We start from the raw sequence: 22,520 nt of genomic DNA, 5'->3' as shown, positions 1-22,520 counted from the left end.
AAAAGTGGCATTTCTAAAATAGTAATGTTAAATACAACTTTGCCAGCAAAGAAGACTGATTGTTATCATTCCAATGATATTAAACATGACAGAGCTACTCCTTCTCAATCAGAAATTAAAGCTTATAAGTGTAACAAGGACTTGCTGATGTCAACCTAGGAGAGGGGTAGACCTCAGAATAGTTTTTTTTTTCTACCAGGACATGAAAAGCATAGAAGTACATGCCCTACCTTTTACTTGCACATCACCCTGCCCTAAAGGCTACCCAAGGTCTACCTTCGGAATGACTTATATGTAATAAAAATGGTGAGTTTAAGGCTATGCAAGGTCTTTTAAATGCGAAGTCGATGTGGCAGTGTGAACTGTACACACAGACTCTGCTGTGGCAGGCCTGAGACATGTTTAAATAGCTACTCATGTGGTGGCACAATCAGTGCTGCAGGCCCACTAGTAGCATTTGGTTTACAGGCCCTAGGCAGAGCAGTGCACTTTACTAAGGATTTATGAGTAAGTTAAATATTCCAATTAGGTATGAGAAAATGTCACCATGTTTAGAGGAGAGAGCATATGCACTTTTGCACGGGTTAGCAGGGGGGAAGTGCTCAAAGTCCCAAGGCCAACATAAAGGTGGTACGAAAAATAGGAGGAGGAAGGGAAAAAGTTTGGGGTGACCCTTCAGAGAGGGCAATTTTTTAACACCATGTTAAGTAGTTAAGTAGAGACACAAATCAGTTTTATTTTGAAAGAACACACAAATTCTGCTACCTAAAATAGGGAAGTGAAAGCACCCAATGACGTCCTCTGCTTGGAATTATAATTCCAGTGGACGTCGAAGCTGCTCTGACCAACAGTGCACAATATATCCTGCAGTTCAAAATTTCTCTGAAAGTGACAGCCCTTAGGTCCTCACTAAAAACAATTTCCCAACTAAATACCTGACACCACCTTTGGCTGTACATAAGAGCACAGTCATTATGCTAAAAGTAAATTTTTGCAATTTTTGGTACTGAACAACACTCCTAAATAGGTAGATAAATGAAATAGATGCTAAGTCGCTATCATTGAGGATGAATGTTAGCAGTGGTGACTATCTTTAGAAAAATGCCAAAAACTTTTCTTTTTGAAATGAAATAAGAAAATATCCAAGGTAAAAAAAAAAAAATCTCCAGAAAGTTTGTTGAAAGACTGTTTATAAAGACATGATGCAGAAGTTTAAACAGCGGATGGAGATAGATGGAAAAGTATTATGCAAGTTTTCCTGGGTGAAATTTTAATGACGCTGCCATAATTGGCATAATATTGGTAATATCATGATACAAATGCACACAAAATTACCGAAATTAAACCATTATGCCACATTGCCTAGTTATGGGGAGAAATTTTAAAACAAGATGTACTGTTGGAGTAATTTTTTAATGTGACCAGCAAATCAGGTAAGTTTTTTACCCGCGCAGTACATCTCGCTTGAGCAATTTCTGAGTGAAACTTCAAATCATAACACGAATGGCAGTGTTTCGAATGCAAGCAGCATTAATGTGGGCGGTCAACGAACGTTTCAGGTAGATTTTTTATGCAAACCGACCAATGGGTAAATTCTTTTGCACAAAACTACAAATCTGAACGCTAGCTGAAGTGTTTTGAATGTGAGCAACTGGAAATCCACTTACATTACTGAGTTGAATTTTTACCCGAATGGACCATTTGAGTAATTTTTGAGTACAAGATGTATTTTCATGTAATTCCGCTACACCAATCAACAAAAGTCAGCAGTTCATTTAAAAGACAATACCCTTAGGTGGCTTATCCAGGTCAGACCTGCTGTCATTTCAAACACCTGGAGGGGGGAAGTTATGATAATGAAACAACTGAGAACTGTTTTTTTAATTTTGTTTTTGATAGGCAGCACTAACGTTTGAACAGGGTGTGCCATAAAATTGTCCTAGTGATTCCTACCCTTCATTTAATGAGAGCAACAGTTAAACAAGCATTTGCATAGGTGACAGGTTTGGCTTTAATGTGGCAACCACAGAAACACAGGTATTTACTAGTGATGTTTACGTGGGTTGCTTAAACACATGCTGTTTATCTAATTAAAGCCTGCACCTTTGGCATTGCAAGTTGCAAAACTGATTGCTTTATATATTAAAGACAAACAGTACCATGTTTGACAACTACCATGATGATTGAGTGTACTTTTCAGATGTAAAATAGCCCCTTGTGAATCACAATGGAGGCATTTCCTTGAAAGCTGAATGATTCAGCAACCTGCCAATGACACAAGGCCCGAATGGAATGCTCTTCTGGGTAGTATCTAAGTCCCCTCTCTGTATTTTCCCCAAAGATATTTTATAGCTTTTTCATATATACCTATTAAAAAAGTCACTAAGCCAAAGCATAAATCAATCACTTGACAATGTGCAGTAACTGACAGGACGTGGCTAACTCTCCCTTGCCCCACACTCCTCTTACCCCACCAACACTTAGAAAAATCCTTAGTATTGCTTACTTTTTTCAATAATTAAAATTGGGTATTAAGAACAAGATAATTTTAAGGAATTGGGGTACAGTCACTGACCCTGATCTCACTTCTCGTTTTGCAAAACTTCCAAGAGGCACAGGGACAGCAATGACCTCAGACATGCCAGGGTTTGTGACTGCTCATTAGGATAATTCAACATAAGTTTTCACATTTGTCCAACATATTTCCTCCGCCCTGCGTGTCCAGCCGTTCTACCACTAATACAGACCACAACCTTTCCGCCCACACTCATATCTTTTGGAGTGGTGGTGCTCTTACATCTGATGCCAATCCTCTGTATAGTTGCCATGGTTATGTTCACTAGGAGCATCAAGTCATTCTTAGACATCCCTTCTGTGAAGGGTGATTTTAGTCCCAAAATTACCAATGCTTGAGCTGACGGAACATGGCAGCCCAGGATGCCCTTATAGGGCTCTGAACTTCTTTCAAAAAAGTTTGGATTATAGAGCATGAACATCAAATACGCAGCTCGCCACATTCATGCCACATCCTTGCCAACATTCCACCCCGCGGCATGGTTGAACATGTGTCTCGCTTTGTTTGGGGTTCACTACAAATGAAGCATCAGTTTGCACATTTTTACTAGAGAGCAAGCCCTTTGTGTTTCCATAAGTGGGGAAGAGTTTCAAAATGTGAAAGATCCCTGGAGTGTGCCAGTCCTGAGAAAGTGCACCGTGCCACAATTGAAAAAAATGTAGTCCTGCAACAATGTCATCCAAAAATTGTTTTTTGCAAGCCTCTAGGTGGTTTGATCACACCCCTATAGAAGAAATGTTATAGCATCCTGCAGTCGACTTCCCTCCACCTATGGAATTGTTCATCACGAAAACCAGGGTTACAGTAGGGGTTGAGGAATAACACAACATAAGAAGATGGAAACAATGTAAAGTGCTGACTTGTAGACACTGTGTCCCAGGTTACCAATGTTTGACATAGCATCTCTGACATGTACTCTATCCAGGGTCTACCTCTTTTAGTTAACCAAATCTAACCGCATGGGGTACAGATGAATAATGCAGCTTCCATGCATAGCAAATGTTTTTCAGTTTCATGTAGTGACTACTACAATACTATGCATAACATTGTCCTTGGGGAGTGTTGAACTACATTAGCGAGGCCTACCCCTTCAGCTCCACTACCCGCCCTAACGAATGTGTCAGGCGCAGACTGTAAGGATTCAAGGTCCTTTACAAGAAGCATAAGTGGGAGTACCTGACAGAGGTACACAAGGTGGTGCTGCATGTTCAGCTTTAGCATAGCCACCCATTTCAGCCAAGATATGAAAAGGCTCCACTAGCACTGCAAGTCTCTCCTAATTTAACAATATCTTTGGGGTAATTTTCGTTATATCGATTTCTCAGTGTGTGGATAATAACAGTGCCCAGATATTAAATTCTTTCCTTAGTCTATTTGAAGTGAAATATCATATCTACTTGTACTCTCCTTTCCCAGTCTAGACCTACACTCAAAAGTTCCAATTTTTCTAGATTCACCCTAAATCCTGATACTTTGCTATGTTCTTCTAGAAACGTCAGTTTTGGGGAGAGGATTTCTGGTGATCTAAGAGCTATTAATATACCTTAACAAATCTTGGTATTAGATCTGCAATAAAAGATTTACGGTAATAATTTGTCAGACCATCACTGACTATGGCCTTATTAGGACTTGTGTTTTTTGTGACTTTAGCTACTTTCTCTACAGCAATGGGTGTGTCTCTAGTTACCTTCTTCTGTTTAGGGAAATTGACCCATGTCATTAACTCTGCTAGATAATATCTATTGGGCCACCCTTTTAGAGATTATAATAGAATACATGTTCTCCCTGGAGCAGTCTACTACTCCATTATTCTCAAGTTAAATACACTAGGTATTCATATTTTAGTAGTGGCCATCCTGAGCCTCCTAGCTAGACGTTTGTGTGTTGTATTAGCTTTCTCATACAATCTTTGTTTTAGGCAGATAAAGGCCTTTTCTGACTTATTGGTGTTAAGCAACTTCAGTTTTCATTTCAGGAGGTTACTTCACTTATGTGTAGAGGGAACCCCTCTCTATATATATTCTTCCTCTGATGTTTTGAGTTCTAATTCTAACTTCGCTTCCACATATATGTATTTGAAGCTTTGTTCAGCCCTTGCAGTTATGCACCTCCTTCTTATCTTCCACAAAGTTTCTTGAGGCCACCACTTCCATGTTGTTGAGTTCAAAATACTCCTTGAGTCCGTCCCTTTAAGACAATGTATTTTAGGAGGGAGCTATCAAATATCTATATATCTTTCCTGAAAGGCAATATCCACAAATTTCCCAAAGCATAGTTTAATAGTGCGATTATCCATATTTCCACACTCTTGGTAACATGTAATAATGCCTGTTTCCTCCAAAACAAGTAGGTCCTCAAATATGAGTGGATCACATGTAAAAGATATGTATATTCCTTGCCATGTGGTGAACCTCTATCCAGATGTCGAATTGAGAGTATTCTTGGAATGCCCCTTTTAGCTTCCTCAGCATCGCCCCTGTAGATTCTTATATTCTAGATAATGATCAATTACAAATTCTGGGACTATGGTAAAGTTCCTCAGCTAGATTGCATCTCCCTGGGCAGTCCATTCCTTCAGTGAAGCAACAATGGCTCCAGGTCCATTATTTGGGTGTATGAGCTTACTTCACTAAGGCCCTCCCCACCATGCATCCTATACAAAATAACAAATATACCCTCCCCGGAGTCGCATACGATCATTGTGTAATGTTATCATTGTATTGTATATATTTAGTGCTTACTACCGCTGACAAGACTTTGAAATGCTTCATTCCCCTCCTCTTTTCTTATCAGCCATGACGAAATGCTGGACTGGATAAAGCCTGATTGTCCTTAGTTTAACATCAAAGTTGCCCCATATGAGCTACTTCGGGTCTTCATAGGTTTAGTCCCCTCTCCTCCTACTTCTAGATTGCCCCAATTGACCTCAAATGACCCAATTGACCTCCCCCATGTAACTGGACTTGTTAACCCAAATTATATTTCTCCTTCCAAGGGAAGGACTAGAAACAACCCTGGTGTGGTGATGAGAACACGCCATGACCAACTATAAAACTATAACCCCTGCTGCTCCCGACCAGCCTGATACTTAAAGAGTTAAGTTAGCTCTTTAATCAATTTTTTATCAGGGGATCTTGGAATCTAGCACATCATTTGTAACTTGTTGTGAGAGGCTGCCCTTGCATTAGACACTCATGTACCCTTTCTTCACCCACTGTCCTATATTTGTAAACTGTATTACTGCCCGATGTCAGGTTCTGCTTGATGTTTTCCCTTGATTCTGTCTTCTACCAATGTCCTTTCACTCCCTACACTGCATCCAGTTTCTCCTGAATCTGTATGTTGGAAAGAATTGGTAACAATACATGATTTGACAGCTGTGCTGTCAAGCTAGACCTAAAAATACTAAAATTAGCAACATGAAGATGTAAAAGTGAAAATGTCAGTCGAATAAACTTAGCACGTACAACTGAATCTTCTGTTGATAGTAAGGTCGCGCTTGAAGGAAAAAATACATTGGATGAGTTGTGGGCGTAATAATTTCTGAAGGAATAACTAAAACTAATTTAATTATTCAAATTTACATTTCTTGTAAATAGTATAAAGAGCGCTGAGTTGCACCCTCGTGCATGGCTGTTCACTCGTTCTTATATAACTTCTCTTAAAATATTAGGAGCTTGTTAAAGCTAGTATATTTATATATTTGACTCACCCAGTTGCAAGAGGCAGCACACCTTGGCCAAATCTTTTTAGGGCAACCCTACAAGACAGTGCAAAATTGGAAAAGACCTATTGTGGGCTTACAGTTTGGCCACTGCTTACCATTGCTTGGACTTACTGTCACTCTTGTTTGCATGTTTTTTATTTGGTAGCTGTCCTTGTCCCAGGTTGCTCATCTTGAGTTTGTCCCTCACCTGGAGCATTGCCTCATTATCATCTCTGTGTCTGGCTTCTATCCTTCCACTGCTCACTAATAGGGAACAGCTGTATGCTTAAGCACTCCATGAGAGTAAATGGGACATCCAGAGTTCTCCCTCATTTGATTCTTCCCCACCCCAAATCCCAGCTCCCTTGTTCCACGTAGCTGTCTCCCTGGATGAAGACTTTTATTAAAATAAATTCTGCATTAACAGGATGTGATTAAACATACAGTGAAATCAAGATATTCTGTTGAGAAGCTGTATTTTATCACTGAAAATGTAGGGGTTGGTTTTAAAATGATTGCTGCTGTTTGCAGTCCTCTTTTCCTACATGCAGTCATCTCTCTGTCCTTTCCACACCATGCACTCCACTCACAATAGTTATGCTGTAAACAATATTTTGAAACACTTTAATTCTCTCATGTACAACATGATGTTTCGTTCTCAAGCTCTGTTTCGATATTTGCACTAACATTTGGGGTGTCTCAGGAGCACCGTGATGGCAACTGCATTATATGAATCTGTGGAATAGTGATTAGTTTTGACAAATGTGATTTTGAACAATATCATTCTTTCTTAAATATGATTGGATGGAATTATGAGACCTCGGCACATTCACACCAAATGTATTTTTCCTTTGTATGCTTTCCTATAAAAGAGGTCACATGCTGAGGGTTGTGGGCTTATGACTTATTTACTTGAACTGAATTATGCTTTGTTCTGCTCTTTCATTATTGCATTTTTCCGAGTTCCATGCTTATGTAGTACAGTTCCATGTGTAAATATCGATGTAAAAATATCAATTACAAAAATAGCGACTCCCTATACTTCAACAGGTAATACAATAATATCGACTAAAAAATATCAATGTAAAAAATATTGATGTCAAAAATATGTCAACAGTAAGGAAAGCACTGGATAGTGTCGGGGTAAAAATTACTATTCCCACTTCAATGAATGCAACAGTAGGGAAAGCGCTGGATAGTGGAGGGGTAAAATTTACTATTCCCACTCCAGTGAGTGCAACAGTAGGAAAAGCGCTGGATAGAGTAGGGGTAAAAATTACTATTCCCACTCCAATGAGTGCAACAATAGGGAAAGCGTTAGATAGCGTAGGGTTAAAAATTACTATTCCCACTCCAATGAGTGCAACAGTAGGGAAAGCGCTGGATAGAGTAGGGGTAAAAATTACTATTCCCACTCCAATGAGTGCAACAATAGGGAAAGCGTTAGATAGCGTAGGGTTAAAAATTACTATTCCCACTCCAATGAGTGCAACAGTAGGGAAAGCGCTGGATAGAGTAGGGGTAAAAATTACTATTCCCACTCCAATGAGTGCAACAATAGGGAAAGCGTTAGATAGCGTAGGGTTAAAAATTACTATTCCCACTCCAATGAGTGCAACAGTAGGGAAAGCGCTGGATAGCTGAGGGGTAAATATTACTATTCGACTCCAGTGAGTGCAACAGTAGGAAAAGCGCTGGATAAAGTAGGGGTAAAAATTACTATTCCCACTCCAATGAGTGCAACAATAGGGAAAGCGTTAGATAGCGTAGGGTTAAAAATTACTATTCCCACTCCAATGAGTGCAACAGTAGGGAAAGCGCTGGATAGCTGAGGGGTAAATATTACTATTCGACTCCAGTGAGTGCAACAGTAGGGAAAGCGTTGGATCGCGTAGGGGTAAAAATTACTATTCCCACTCCAGTGAGTGCAACAGTAGGGAATGCGTTGGATAGCGTAGGGGTAAAAACTACAATTCCCACTCTAGTGAGTGCAACAGTAGAGAAAGCGTTGGATAGAGGAGGGGTAAAAATTACTATTCCCACTCCAGTGAGTGCAACAGTAGAGAAAGCGTTGGATAGAGGAGGGGTAAAAATTACTATTCCCACTCCAGTGAGTGCAACATTAGGGAAAGCGGTGAATAGCGTAGGGGTAAAAATTACTATTCCCACTCCAGTAAGTGCAACAGTAGGGAAAGCATTGGATAGCGGAAGGGTAAACATTACTATTCCCACTGCAGTGAGTGCAACAGTAGGGAAAGTGCTGAATTCCCCCCCAATTTTTTTTAAAACATCATCATTTTTATTACATTTAATTTCCAATATTAACATAATTAATATATAATTTTAAATATATTATTATTAACAAAGATAATAAAAAATAATTAATTACACATTATTTAACACTATAATATCCACAACAAACACCTTAGATTAATTACACAATTACATTTATTAATTACTAATTAATTAATGAAAATTCATTTATTTTGTATTAATTAATCAATAAAAAATGATTTACTTACCACCTTTCACACCATTTACACATATACACACCAGAACACACACCTAAAATTAATTACACAATTACAATTAATAATTACTAATTAATTAATGGTAATTAATTTAAAACATATTTAATAAATAATCAATTACAAATTAATTACTTACCACCCTTCACACCATTTACACATATAAACACCACAACACACACGTAAAATAATTAAACAATTAACATAATTAATTATTAATTGACTAATTGAAAATAATTAACAACTAATTATTAAACTATTATTAAGTAATCAATTAACACATTAATTATTCAATACATTTTATATAATTAAATTACTTCCCACTCTATTCCCTTATAAATTCACAACCCGCTACAAAACTTAAAACGCAAAATTCTAATTTCAAAATAAAAATTAACTACTATAAATGATTATTTAAATCTATATAATTAAATTACTTCCGACCCTATTCCCCTATAGACCAATACCACACTACAGAACTAAGAACGCAGAATTAAACTTAAAATAAATTAATAACTCATACAAACATGTAATAAAATGACAAACAATGTAGATTTTTCTAGTATTCTTGACGGAAAATCTTAATTTTATTAAAGACACGGAGGCGAGTATTATGCTTTCTTATCTTGCTTTATTACACACAGCAGCCAAGATAAGTAAAAAACTACAGTTCCCAGAGGGCCAGGGGACAAACTGGGCCATGGGACTGAAAAAACGTGAGAATACATTAGCCAATCACAATGAACCTATGAGATAAAGACCCTAACTGACTGCGCAGCTTCCTCTTTTCGCTGGCGAGCAGATCAAGAATAGTCATTAAACAAAGGGAAAATGAATAAAATTAAGGATATAGCCAAAGTCCAGGAACATAAGTCTTGCATCAGGGGAATCCAAGGGAGAAGACCAAACAGGCGTCCAGGAGGAGGATCCGGGAGCAATGGAATCGGAGCACTTGCAGGAGAAGATCGAAGAAGGTGCAGGGTAGATCTTCTAAGATGAAGCCGGTGGCAAGGCTGGATTCGCTGTAGGGAGGGAGAACAGAAGTTAAGAAATGTTGCGGCGGGATAATACTCGCCTCCGTGTCTTTAATAAAATTAAGATTTTCCGTCAAGAATACTAGAAAAATCTACATTTTATGGCAAGACCGGAGGCTCCTATTATGCTTGTTTAAAGCATATTAACAATATCAGAAGCCACAGTATGAACAGGTTTGCAATAGAACATGCGAAATATGCTGTCATTTGACCAGTCTGCTGATCTCAGAATGTCTTCCAGGCGAGAGCCAGACCAAAAGGCTGTAGAAGCCATGGCTCCCCTGGCCGAATGAGCCCCGAAAACGGAGACGTCAATTCCGGCAAGAGACATGACCCAACGGACCCAGCGGGCCAGAGTGGGAGAAGAGACAGGAAGATGGGGTTTAATAAAAGAAATAAGGAGTTGAGAATGAGAGGGCGTTCTGAGATCAGCAGTTCGGTGTTCGTACACTTTTAAACATTGTCCCACACACAGTTTGGGATGAGCTGGAAAATAAGGATAAAACACTGAATCCAAATTAGTCTTAGTACGTCTGCGTATCTGAAACAGCACACCTGAAGGAGAATATTGGCGAGCAGAAACATCTAGAGCCTTAACATCAGAAACTCTTTTAATGGAAACTAGACACAGTAACATAGTGAGTTTAGCAGATAACATCTTTAGTGAAAGAACAGCATTGTCTGGCCAATCATTAAACAATTTAAATATCACTGTAACATCCCATAAAGAGGTATACTTAGCCAACGGAGGTTTCGCACAACGGACACCCTTGAGTAGACGACAAATCATAGGGTGAGCACCAACTGGTTTACCATCAATTTGGGAATGGTATAGGGAGATGGCAGAGCGATAGAGATTGATGGTGCGGTAAGCCTTACCGGCACTGGCTTGTGAACCAAGGAAGTTAATTATGAAATACAGAGAGGCTGAAATGGGATCGAGGTCCCTTTCCAAACACCAGCTTGTCCAAAGAGACCAGGCGGATCTGTATGCTTTGGAGGTTCCCGGAGCCCAAGCTTGGTTGATAAAGAACGAAGCCTCTTGTGAAATGAGGACGTCAGAAGGGGAAGGCCGGAAACTTTCCAGGCCGAGAGTTGCAGGGAGGAATCGAGAATGAGATTGTGTTGATCGCCCTGAGGATTGAGAAGTAGGTCTCCGAAAGAGGGAAGAAGGACCGGGAAGTCCACTGCCATCTCGAGAAGAGTCGGAAACCAAACCTGGGCTTGCCAGAAGGGGGCAACTAGAACCAGGGACGAGGACTGGCGGCGAGCCTGAGAAAGAACCCTGTTGATCATCAGAAAAGGAGGGAAGGCATAATGAAGATGACGAGACCAATCCTGCAGGAAAGCGTCTGTCGCCAAGGCCAGGGGATCCGGGCGCCAACTGTAAAACCGGGGCAATTGGGAATTGAGACGGGAAGCAAAAAGATCGATAGAGAAAGGGCCCCAAAGATGGGAAAGAGAGAGGAAAACGGATGGACAAAGCTTCCAATCGCTGGAATCTCGAAGAAATCTCGAGTGCCAATCCGCCACGCTGTTGAGATCTCCAGGGAGATACTCGGCGGTCAGAGAGAGATGATGGGCGAGGCAAAATTCCCATAGACTCTTTGCCAAGTCCGCCAGGGGTTTGGACCGTGTTCCGCCAAGATGGTTGATGTAGCGGACCGCAGAAACATTGTCCATGCGGAGGAGAATAGAACAGTGAATCCTGTTTTTGGAAAGGCTTTTGATCGCAAAGGAACCTGCAAGCATCTCTAAACAGTTGATGTGCAACTTTGACTCCTCTGCGGACCATGAACCTCCAGTCGAGATTGGTCCACACCGGGCGCCCCAGCCCGACAGGCTTGCATCTGATTCTAAGACTAGATCTGGGGCCGTGGCGAAGATAGTGCGCCCGTTCCACGCATCTAAATGGTCTATCCACCATTGAAGCTCGGTGCGGGACTCGGGGTCTAGAGCCACGAGATCTGAATATGCAAGGCCTTGACGAAGATGACGGATTTTTAGGCGCTGAAGAGCACGATAATGGAGAGGTCCCGGAAAGATGGCCTGAATGGAAGAAGAGAGAAGGCCGACAATCCGTGCCAGAGAACGGAGGGACAAAAGAGAGGACTGAAGAACAGATAGGATCTCCGCTTTGATCTTGGAAACCTTGGAAAGGGGGAGACGAAGGGACGCTGCAGCAGAGTCCACCAGGAATCCCAAGAACTCCATGTTCTGAGAAGGAGTTAAAGACGATTTGTCTTTGTTGATGAGAAAACCCAGATCTAGGAGAAGGGACTGAGTCAAAAGAAGGTCGGAAAGGAGAGATAGTTTGTCCGAATTCATGAGAAGGATATCGTCCAGGTAAATAATTAGCCTTATGCCAAGAGATCGAAGATAAGCGACCACTGGTTTCAAAAGCTTTGTGAAACACCATGGCGCGGAAGATAGGCCAAAGGGAAGAGAGGTGAAACAATAGTTGATACCTGACCACTGGAATTGAAGAAATTTCCAGTGAGAGTGATGGATGGGGACCGTGAGGTATGCGTCTTGAAGGTCCAGACGGACCATCCAATCGTTGGGACGAAGAGTGTCCCTCAAATGTAAAATGGTCTCCATTTTGAAATGGCGGTAAACCACAAACTGATTGAACCATTTCAGATTGATGACCGTGCGGAGCTTCTTGTTTTTCTTCTGAACAAGAAAAATGGAGCTTAGAAAGCCTGAGGAGTCGAAGGGAAAAACTTGAATTGCTCTTTTGAGGAGAAGAGTCTCGATTTCGTTTGAAATTTGAGATGCCATCAGAGTTGAAAAGACGAGAGGGGGGGGAAGAGAAGTTTGGACGGGAGGAGAAAGGAACTCTATCAGGTAGCCTTGTACCGTGCTTAAGACCCACGGATCTGAACTGAGTGTGCACCATTTTTGAAGAAACAGTTTTAAGCGACCCCCCACAGGAGGGGAAGAAGAAAGGCTTACCTTGTTGGTTGGAGTTTTGACGATAATTTCGTTGGCCTCTGCCTTTGAATCCGCGGCCACGTTGGGGATAGAACTGAGGCTTGTAGTCCTGGTTGTTGTTGGACGAACCTCTGGAGCCTTGGTTGTAGGGACGGCCGGAAGAGCGACCCCTGCCTCTGCCGGCCCGTCCAAAAACCCGAGGGGCGAAGACCTTCTTTACTGTTTGCTGGGCTTTGTCCAAAGAAGCAAACGTAGAAACAAATCTACTAAGGTCACGAACCAGAGAATCTCCAAAGAGGAGACCATTTGCCTTGGGGCCAGGATCCATGGGAGCCAGATTAGAAAGTTTGGGATCCAATTTGATTAAGAGACCTTTACGGCGCTCATGGGTGATAGCGGAATTGGCATTTCCTAGAAGGCAGAAGGCGCGTTGGGCCCACATGGAAACATCATCTGCAGAAAGTTCAGAACCTTCTAAGCGGGCAGCTTCCGCTAGATCAAAGATACGGGCGAGAGGGCCCACAACATCCAATAGTTTGTCCTGGCAAGTGGTCCAAGCTTTATCCACCCCTCTGCGGGGGTCCTTGCCGAACTTGGAGAAGAAAGTGAGGAGAGGTTGGTCGATGGAAGGGACCATCGTAATTTTGTCTGGAAGAGAAGGTTTGGGACATTCGAATTTAAGTCTGGCTCTTACCGGTGCCTCCAAAGGGAGACGCAGCCTGGCAGAGATATATTCTCCCACATGGTGAGAAGGGAACCATTCGGTGGAATTAGGATGACGAATAGTGGAGGGATCAAACATGGGTAAACCCTCAGAGTCAAAAACAGGCTCAAAAGAAAAAGAATCCAATTTGGGGGATTTAGCAGGGGGGGGGGAAGGGTCAGTAGTATCAAACAGGTCAAAATATTGGTCAGCGTCATCGAAATTAGCATCATCATCATCGTCATCAGTGTCCAAGATAGTGGAAATTACCAATTTTCTCTTAGGAGACTCTGCATGTTTCTCTTTTTGTTTGCGTTTACCCTCGGAGCCAACAAACCCCTCCTTAGAAGGAGGCCTGGGAGGAACAGAGTCCTCAGTCAAATGCGAGGAAGACTCGCTGATCAAAGACGCTTTTTTGGGGACACGAGATTGAGCAGAGAATTCCACTTTTTTCTTTCTGCTTTCCCCCGCAGACTGGGCCAACATTTTGGACATGATGCTTAACATCGAATTTTCCATGTTTTTGGACATTCTCTTCATAGAGACTTCTACAGCTGATTCCACTGAATTATTAATAAATTTATTTAAATCCCTTTTAAAAGAATGTGATTCCTGGGAAGGGATTTCCTCTGAGGAACTATCACGTTCCATGATGCAGCTGTCAATAGAGCCAAAAATAACACCCAGGAGGTAGGAGAGGGTTAATGGACAGAGCGGGGGCGTGTACAAGCTGTGGGCTGGGCAGAGCGTGAAGCGACGTCTGCACACGGAGCTCTAAAGGCACGGAGGCTGGAGCACAAAGCGGAGCAGCAGGCACACACAGAACGGTGACCGGAGGGAAAGAAGAACCCAGAAAGAAGTCAGAAGGCGCGCGAGGACGCGCGCGCTGAGACGCTACCAACAGCGTCTGAAAACGGGGGGGGGGAGGGGGGAGCGAGCTAGAAGCGCCGGAGCTCCGAGGAGAAACGCGCGAACAGCGCGAAAGAACTAGCGCGAGGTCGCGCTAAACAGTCACAATTAAAATGTAATACAAGCGGTCACAGTAAATGCATACAAAGCATAAAAAGTACTGAGAGCAAAGATAAAGGCACTTATCTGACTGCGAGCAGCAAGAAAAGAGGAAGCTGCGCAGTCAGTTAGGGTCTTTATCTCATAGGTTCATTGTGATTGGCTAATGTATTCTCACGTTTTTTCAGTCCCATGGCCCAGTTTGTCCCCTGGCCCTCTGGGAACTGTAGTTTTTTACTTATCTTGGCTGCTGTGTGTAATAAAGCAAGATAAGAAAGCATAATAGGAGCCTCCGGTCTTGCCATAAAATTCTCATTAAAAACACTAAAATACATAACATTATTAAGAAATCTATATTTTTGTAAACTATATTTTTGTAAACTATATTTAATTCAACGATATTTTTGTTATCAATATTACTTACCTGCCAGTCGATATTCTTGTCAACTATATTTGTTTTCGATATTTCTTCCCCACAATATTTTTGCAGCACTATTTATGTCCCACGATATTTTCCCGTCGATATGCCTGCTCTGCACCTGCAGTACAAATGACTGACTGACTCCTAATTATGCTTTCTGTAATGCCTTTAACTCTTAATAAACCTTCGTGGTTTTCACTGTAATGCTTGTCAGTCTTTATTGTGAAGAATAATGTGCTTTACATTTAATTTTGAAATGTTACTTTTTATTGAAATATTTTGAATGACCAGATCCAGAGAGGAGTAATCAAGTCCTAAGGCGATTAACACTGCTCCTGGTCTGCCAGAAGCGCTTTAATTTGCCTTTAGAGAAAAAGGGCTTTGTCACCCTCATATTTCAAACTTTATTTTTCTTCTCCCCAGCATCTCTCCCACCGCCGCGCTCTGTGTTGCTTTGTGGCTCATGTGTTTCTCCCCCTTTGCTGCTCTCCTCGTGTGCAGCATTACATTTCTCCCACCTGCCCTCCTGGTGCTTCCCACCACTACTCCTTTTTTAAACTACTCTTTTTTTTAACTACTCTTTTTGGGGGCGGGACCAGGCAGCATGCCAGTCCCATCGCCTTTAAAAAAGAAGTGCTTTCAGGCTACCTCTTTTTCAAATATTTTTTGCGTAATGACACATGCATGCACCTACAAAATGATGTGGCCGCTGCGCCAAAATCATTGTCTTTTTTTTGCTATTTTTGTTTCTTTTGGCAATGTTGCGCACCATCTTGCCAATGTTATACAGCGTTCCCAAAAGGCATTGGCAAACACAATAGTTTGCAAAGGCAAGAGCCTCTACCTTTGTCAAAGCTTATTTTGGGCAGGGGGATTTTGGGGACCCTTTTGTGAATGAAAACTTTATGTACAAAGTTGTGTGAAGTCAGAAACTTCTCTCCTCCTAACCACAGATCTACTCAGACCGACTGTATCCCAGGTGAAGTTTAGCTTTATCTGGCCCCATTAGCTTAATTGTCCGGCAAGGAGGGCCCTCTGTTGCCACTCATGGGTGCACTGAGTGGCAGCTTTGAAACACAATAGTCGTAACTGTGTAGCTTTGTGCTTCCTATTGCCCGCTGCAAGACGTCCTGGTGAATGACTCCCTGCACTGGGGAAAGGACCACAAGCGCCTTGGGAGTCCGGAGCTGCATGGAAATGGCTGTGGAGTTCGCTCTAACAGTGAAACGCTTCCTCTTCACTCCTGTAAAAACAATTCCAATTCTGGAAACAGTTGCCCCGACCTTCAATGGGAGTATCTTTCTGAGTGTCTCCAGGCTACGAATACCTATGTAATTGTGTAGGTGTCTGAGGCACTTCCCACCTGCTGGTCCTAAGCATAAAATGGTGTATTTTATCAGCCCTGCCAAGTGCCACGCATTATGAGTGACACTAACACATTTCAATGCTGGTTCCCACATCGCCGCATTGAAATGCATTGTCACACATTCACAGTTCTTCTCTGCCCCTCGGACTTGCTTCAGGCTGTCTTAGTGCGAGGGTTCGATTCACAGTGGCAGCTGCGTTTCTGCAGCTGCTGGGTACACTGTCAGAGCCTCCTAGGTCGAGAAAAGGAGGGCCCGATTCACAGAACTAACTTAAGACAAAATCCTAAACTTACTACCATTTTGGTATTCACAGAAGCCACTTACTCATCAGTGATTAAGTGTTAAGTGCCTTCTGTGAATACCAAAATGAGTATGTGCCTTCTGTGAATACCAAAATGAGTAAATGGTAGTAACTTTAGGAGTTTGTATTAAGTTAGTTCTGTGAATCGGGCCCGGAGAGTTTATCATGGATATACGGACACCTTGTTATGAAACATTTGGTGCTGGCTAGGATCTTGGCACAACATCTCTCTCCTCACTTATTGCTACCAGACGCTGCCTGTAGGAAGTCATAAACATTTCAGACTCCTTTGGCCTTTGTTGATTACCCTGTGCACAGCCCCTTGGCTGGCTGCTACAATTCTAGGATCCTTTGTCAAACTCACCATCCAGCAGGCAGCCAATTAGAGACAAATTTCGGGTGGAGGGAGGGTAGGGGGGACGGGGGGGTTGAAAAAGATTTCCATGGGGCGGGGGCTAATTCTTCCAGCCATAGGCAGTGGCTCTAAGAAGGGGTGAAAACACAACAAAAGCCTCATTCACAAATAAATGGTCTTTTAAACACCTGTGAAGTACTCAGGTGCGGCTGCAATTAGAGGGTCGCCAGCCCCCGAAGCTGTCTCAGCCCGGGCTGACACACAGAGGGGGGTTGAAGCCCGTTGAGCCCAATGGGTGTTGCACGCCTGCCCTCCAGCAGTCACATAAGGCTAATACTGGAGCGGAGACTGCTCATGTACATTCCATAAGTGGACTAGATTTTTATTACAGATGGAGGAAAATGAAATTACATTAAAGAAAAATAAAGAATGTTTTTTACAGCGCACGTCATGAACTCACATGAACGTGGATATTTGACAAGTAATTCCCCACCCTCCTTACGCGCCTTGAGACCCTCTGGGTATGTAGTGCGCTATATAAATTCTCTGACTTGACTTGACATATTTGATAGCGCTCGAATATGTGATCATGAAGAACAAGGAAGAACAGTGAAATAAAATATTTGCTTAGGATCACACAGTTTGATGAAGCTGGGATTTCAGATTGTGCATTTTAGCTACTAAACAGGACTTTCCCAGAGCTTCACATTGCTCAAAAGGGGGTCATTTATGCTGCTTGTCTGTATTAATGGACTTCAGAGTACTGGTTGCTTTTCTTAATGAATCACTTGACATGTCACTCATTTGACAATGGAATGTCACTCATACGCACACCGAAACCATGGAAATGTCAACACGTGAGTAGTCTGAAGACTGGCATCTATTCTTTGCGTGGTCACAAGTGCACTCTACGCTCCTAAAATTCCACGTTTTATGATTATGTGAATCGGGATGCAGAAATACATTTTCCACCGCTCCCTATTAGACTGGACGTCTTAAACCCCCCGTTTTATTGATGCGTGTACATGGAGTGTGAGTAAAATGGTTATAAAAATAAAAAAAACAGGCACATTCTGCACATAATTGCACGTCCAGTACTTTGGCAATCTAGGACAATATTATAGCGCAACGAGTTGTCTGTCCCACAGTAAAACTCTGAAACCAACCCACTGTGGAGCGTCACGTGCTAGCTTGAAACAGAGCGCAAGGGCTGTTTTCAAAACAACGTGAGTGAGTTCGTTTTTGGTCTGCTCAAACATCAGAGCAAACCGGACCCGAAACACACTTTAATGCAACCTAGGAGGGAAGGGTGCGAGTGCATCTGCTCACTTTGCAAATCAGTTCAATCCAGGGGGTGCCATTCATCGTTATTTAATTCGACCCCCCTTGCGCCCCTGAGTAAAACATTCAGACTACACGATCTACTGGTAAAACGGGTTCGTACTCAGCGCATTATGAAATCACCAAATTTTTTGCACAAATGCTTCGGGGCAAACTTGACGTGGATCAGAAAGGGCGAAGTTTCATCCTCCAATTAAAACAGGCCGAATAGAACAGGGACGATTTAAGAGGAAACAAATATGTCAACAATATATTTTAATACACTGTCAGCGCGTCAGCTGCTAATCCTGTTTCCCTACCTTTTTGCCGTTCACAAAGAACACCAGCTCGTCCGTGGGTAGCTCCGTCGACATGTTTCGACCCTTCAGCAGTCGTGGTCCGTGGCAGGAGTCGTGACTTGTGCTTCGCGCGCTACTGCACCTGGTTGAATGCACAGCAGAGTTCTGCAATCCGAGCTCCGTGGTCAGGTTAGCCAGCCCTCCTGTGCGCGGCAACAAGTGCACGTGCTCACCCTGACGAGGGCGCGCGGAGCGCTGTGGGAGGAGTGTGCCTGCAGCAGGGTGTATAGAAATTGTGCACCGAAACAACGTTCGCGTTTGGGGCCCCTTGTCTTTCATATCCGCAAAAGAATCGCAAGTTTAACAGCCACCTTTTGAGTAGCAAATGGAGGGATGAAATACAAAATATTTCAAATTAGAGCAGACAAAGGACACATCTACAGCAAAGAAACAGCAAGAACTGACAATGCGAATCACTCTGGTTGTTAGTGAGTGCATTGTTTACCCAATAAATGTAACCTACAGCGTATGGAAAGCTTGGTCCATGGGGATGCTGCAATGCAAGGTTTTATGACACACAAAACCATACACAAAAGAACACAGGTAGCAACATTACATTACACGGTCATGTTCTGAATTCAATTCAAAAATTCTTTATTTCGGCCAATTTGGCCATAAAAGAGTACAATATGAAACAGAGACGGAGAAAGGGGGTCAGGGAAGGTATATAAAAAGAGGGATGGGAGAAAACAGGTAACATTTAAAATTCATTTATGTACACATGGCAATATTTTTGTACAGGCAAAAATACCCTTTCTTCAATAAAAATAATGTCAAATTCCGAGCACTCTTTTCTCGACATTAAGGCTAGCAATCAATATCAATTAATTTACACCGCTTGCACCACATAGCTAGCAGAAATGTAGATAGTGCAAACACAATAGGGCTCAATGTACTTGCTTTAAAAATTCTAAAAGCATTCAAGCAATGTTTAAAACCCAGATTTCTGCACAATGGTATCAACCAATATTTCAAAATTTGCTAACATTCGTGACAAGAATTTTCAATTCTATGAAGGACAAGGAGGCGAGGATTATGCTTAGTCTCATTTCTTTACTGACACATAGCAGCCAATCACATTACAGTAAAGAAAAAACAGAACTACGTCACCCATGAACCCAGGGCAACCATAGAGTACACCAATAGTATATAAACAGTCTCAGAGGTAACCACTTCCTCTTTCTTTGTCCAAAATCCAGTAGGAAGAACCAGTTAAACATCAGAAATCCAAGGAGAACATCATCCGAAAGGACCAAAATCCGAACGAGGAGGCGGAGGAACTTCCAAAAGCCACAGGAACAGAAGCAGGCCAACGAGGAGAAGAAACTCGCAGCAGAACTTCCACAAGGGCGGAGCCGGAGGAACCTCACTTGGGATCAGAGCCTGAAAAGAGACACAAAGCCATAATACACATCCCGTGTAATCATGAGCAAATAAAGGGTGGGTAGAGAAAAAACCAAAGCATTCATCACATTTCATTAGGAAAGATCCATGAAGCATTGCATAGTAACAATATAATAGATACATGCATATACAACGGGTGGGATAATCCTCGCCTCCTTGTCCTTAATAGAATTGAAAATTCTTGTCACGAATGTTAGCAAATTTTGAATTCTATTTCAGGACAGGAGGCTCCGATTATGCTTGTTCAAAGCTCATCCACCACAACAGAAGCAACAGTAGGAACAGGCTTGAAATAAAATGTCTTAAACACAGAATCTGAGGACCAGTCAGCAGCTTTCATAATGTCACATAAAGTGACCCCCAATGAAAAAGCCTTAGAGACCATGGCTCCCGAGCCGAGTGAGCACCAAAAACAGAAACATCAATGCCCGCTTCCCCCATAAGCCATCTCACCCAACGGGCCAAAGTGGCTGGAGCAACGGGGCGATAGGGTTTTTGCAAGGCAATCAACAATTGACCCTGCATATCAGATCGATGAAGAGAAGTACTCACCTCATAATCTTTAAGGCATTGAACCACACAAAGGTTAGGTCGAGCCGGAAAAGAAGGGTAAGAAATGATCTCCGTGTTAGTTTTAGTGCGCCGGGAAAGGCGAAAGGAAACACCCTCAGGCGTGAAACTACGACCCGCTAGATCTAAAGCGCGGACGTCTGAAATGCGTTTGCAGGAAAGCAAACACAGTAACATAGTGAGCTTGGCCGAAAGTTGCTTACGAGTCAATAAGGAATTAACCGGCCAAGCTTCCAGAAAACGTAAGACCACAGAAACGTCCCATAGGGAAACATATTTAGGTCTAGGAGGAGTAGCCATACGAATACCTTTCAGAATCTTGGCTACGAGAGGATGTTCCCCAACTGGCTTGCCATCTACAGGAAGATGACCCGCCGAAATGGCGGAACGGAAATTGTTGACTGTGCAATAAGCCAAACCCGAAGAGGTGGACAGAGAGGACAAAAAATTGCATATCAAAGAGATATCAGCCGATGTGGGATCAACTTGCCGTTGAGTACACCAATCACTCCAACGTTTCCAGGAACTTCTGTAACGCTTGTGAGTGTTAGGGGCCCAGGCGTTGCTGAGGAATCTGGCAGCGTCCTCAGAAAGGCCTGGCACCGTCCAACGTTCCCCGAAATTCGCCACGCCAGGAGAAGGAGGGAACCGGACTGAACCAGGGGATGCGGATTCTGCAATGGATCTAGAAGGAGATTCGCCCTCTGAGGAAGAAGAAAGGGCAGGTCGCATGCCATCTCCAGAAGAACAGGGAACCATGGCTGAGCCCTCCAGAGAGGGGCAATCAGAATCAATTCCGCCTGAAAGCGCGTCACATAGGCCAGAACCCTCGGGAGCATCATGAATGGGGGAAACGCATAACAGAGGGACGCCGGCCACGTCTGGAGGAAAGCATCGGTGGCCAGAGCTTCCGGGTCCGGTCGCCAACTGAAAAACTGGGGAAGTTGGGTGTTGAGCCGGGACGCAAAGAGGTCGATCAGACACGGCCCCCAGCTGCGAAGCAGTTGGCGAAACACCCTGGGGTGGAGTCTCCAGTCGCTGAAGTCCCTCAGATATCTGGAGTTCCAGTCCGCCACAAGATTGCGAGACCCGGGAAGGTACTCTGCAATAACAGTGATCTTGTGCTGGAGGCAATAATGCCAGAACTCCTTGGCAATCTCTGCCAACAACCGCAACCGAGTTCCCCCCAGCTTGTTGATGTAACGCACTGCGGAGACATTGTCCATCCGGAGAAGGATGCAGCAGTGGGACTGAAGAGGCGACAGGCATTTGATCGCAAATGACCCCGCCAGCAACTCCAAACAGTTGATGTGGAGTGAAAGTTCCCGCGGAGACCACCGTCCCCCCGTCGAGATTGGACCGCAACGAGCTCCCCAGCCCCAACGACTGGCATCCGATTCGATCACAATCTCCAGAGAGGAGCCGAAGAGGGCCCTGCCGTTCCAGGCCTCCATGTGATCCAACCACCATTGCATCTCCAATCTGGCCTCCTCCGAGAGAGGAATCAAATCGGAATACCGAAGGCCTCGCTGAAGATGCTGAATCTTCAGACGTTGAAGGGCCCGATAATGTAGCGGGGCTGGAAATATTGCTTGCAGGGAAGACGCCAAAAGCCCGACTACTCGTGCTAACAACCTCAATGACACAGTCGGACTCGAGATAATGGAATTCAATTCCTTCTTGATATAGCGAATCTTCTGCTGGGGCAGCAGAAGCTGACAAGTGATGGAGTTGACTCTGAACCCCAAGAAATCGATGACCTGAGAAGGATGAAGAACAGATTTGGGAACATTCACCAGAAACCCGAGAGACTGGAGAAGGTCTATGGTCCAGTCCAGATGAGTCATTAGTTTGACCGGACAATCCGCTAGAAGGAGGATGTCGTCCAAATAAATGATCAAACGAACCCCACGACTGCGGAGCGATTCCACT

The 22,520-nt window shown here is 43.1% G+C and overlaps 1 protein-coding gene across 2 annotated transcripts in view; it reads right to left on the bottom strand.

Moving 5' to 3' along the window:
- Nucleotides 1-18,748, bottom strand: part of LOC147709416 (xanthine dehydrogenase/oxidase-like) — a 736,168-nt gene extending 717,420 nt beyond the window's left edge. For both annotated transcript variants that reach the window (XR_015296692.1, XM_086927985.1), the window contains exon 1: nt 18,576-18,748. Coding sequence is in view for 1 of the 2 variants with exons in the window: in XM_086927985.1 (XP_086784111.1) it covers nt 18,576-18,629 (54 nt within the window). In the remaining variant the exon portion in view is untranslated. The remainder of the gene's footprint in view (nt 1-18,575) is intronic.
- Nucleotides 18,749-22,520: the final 3,772 nt, after the last annotated feature.

This window comes from Lissotriton vulgaris, chromosome 6 (genome assembly GCF_964263255.1).
Source record: "Lissotriton vulgaris chromosome 6, aLisVul1.2, whole genome shotgun sequence".
Taxonomy (NCBI): Eukaryota; Metazoa; Chordata; class Amphibia; order Caudata; family Salamandridae; genus Lissotriton; species Lissotriton vulgaris.
The sequence above is the reverse complement of the archived record's forward strand: the minus strand, read 5'-3'. Positions and strand labels throughout refer to the sequence as shown.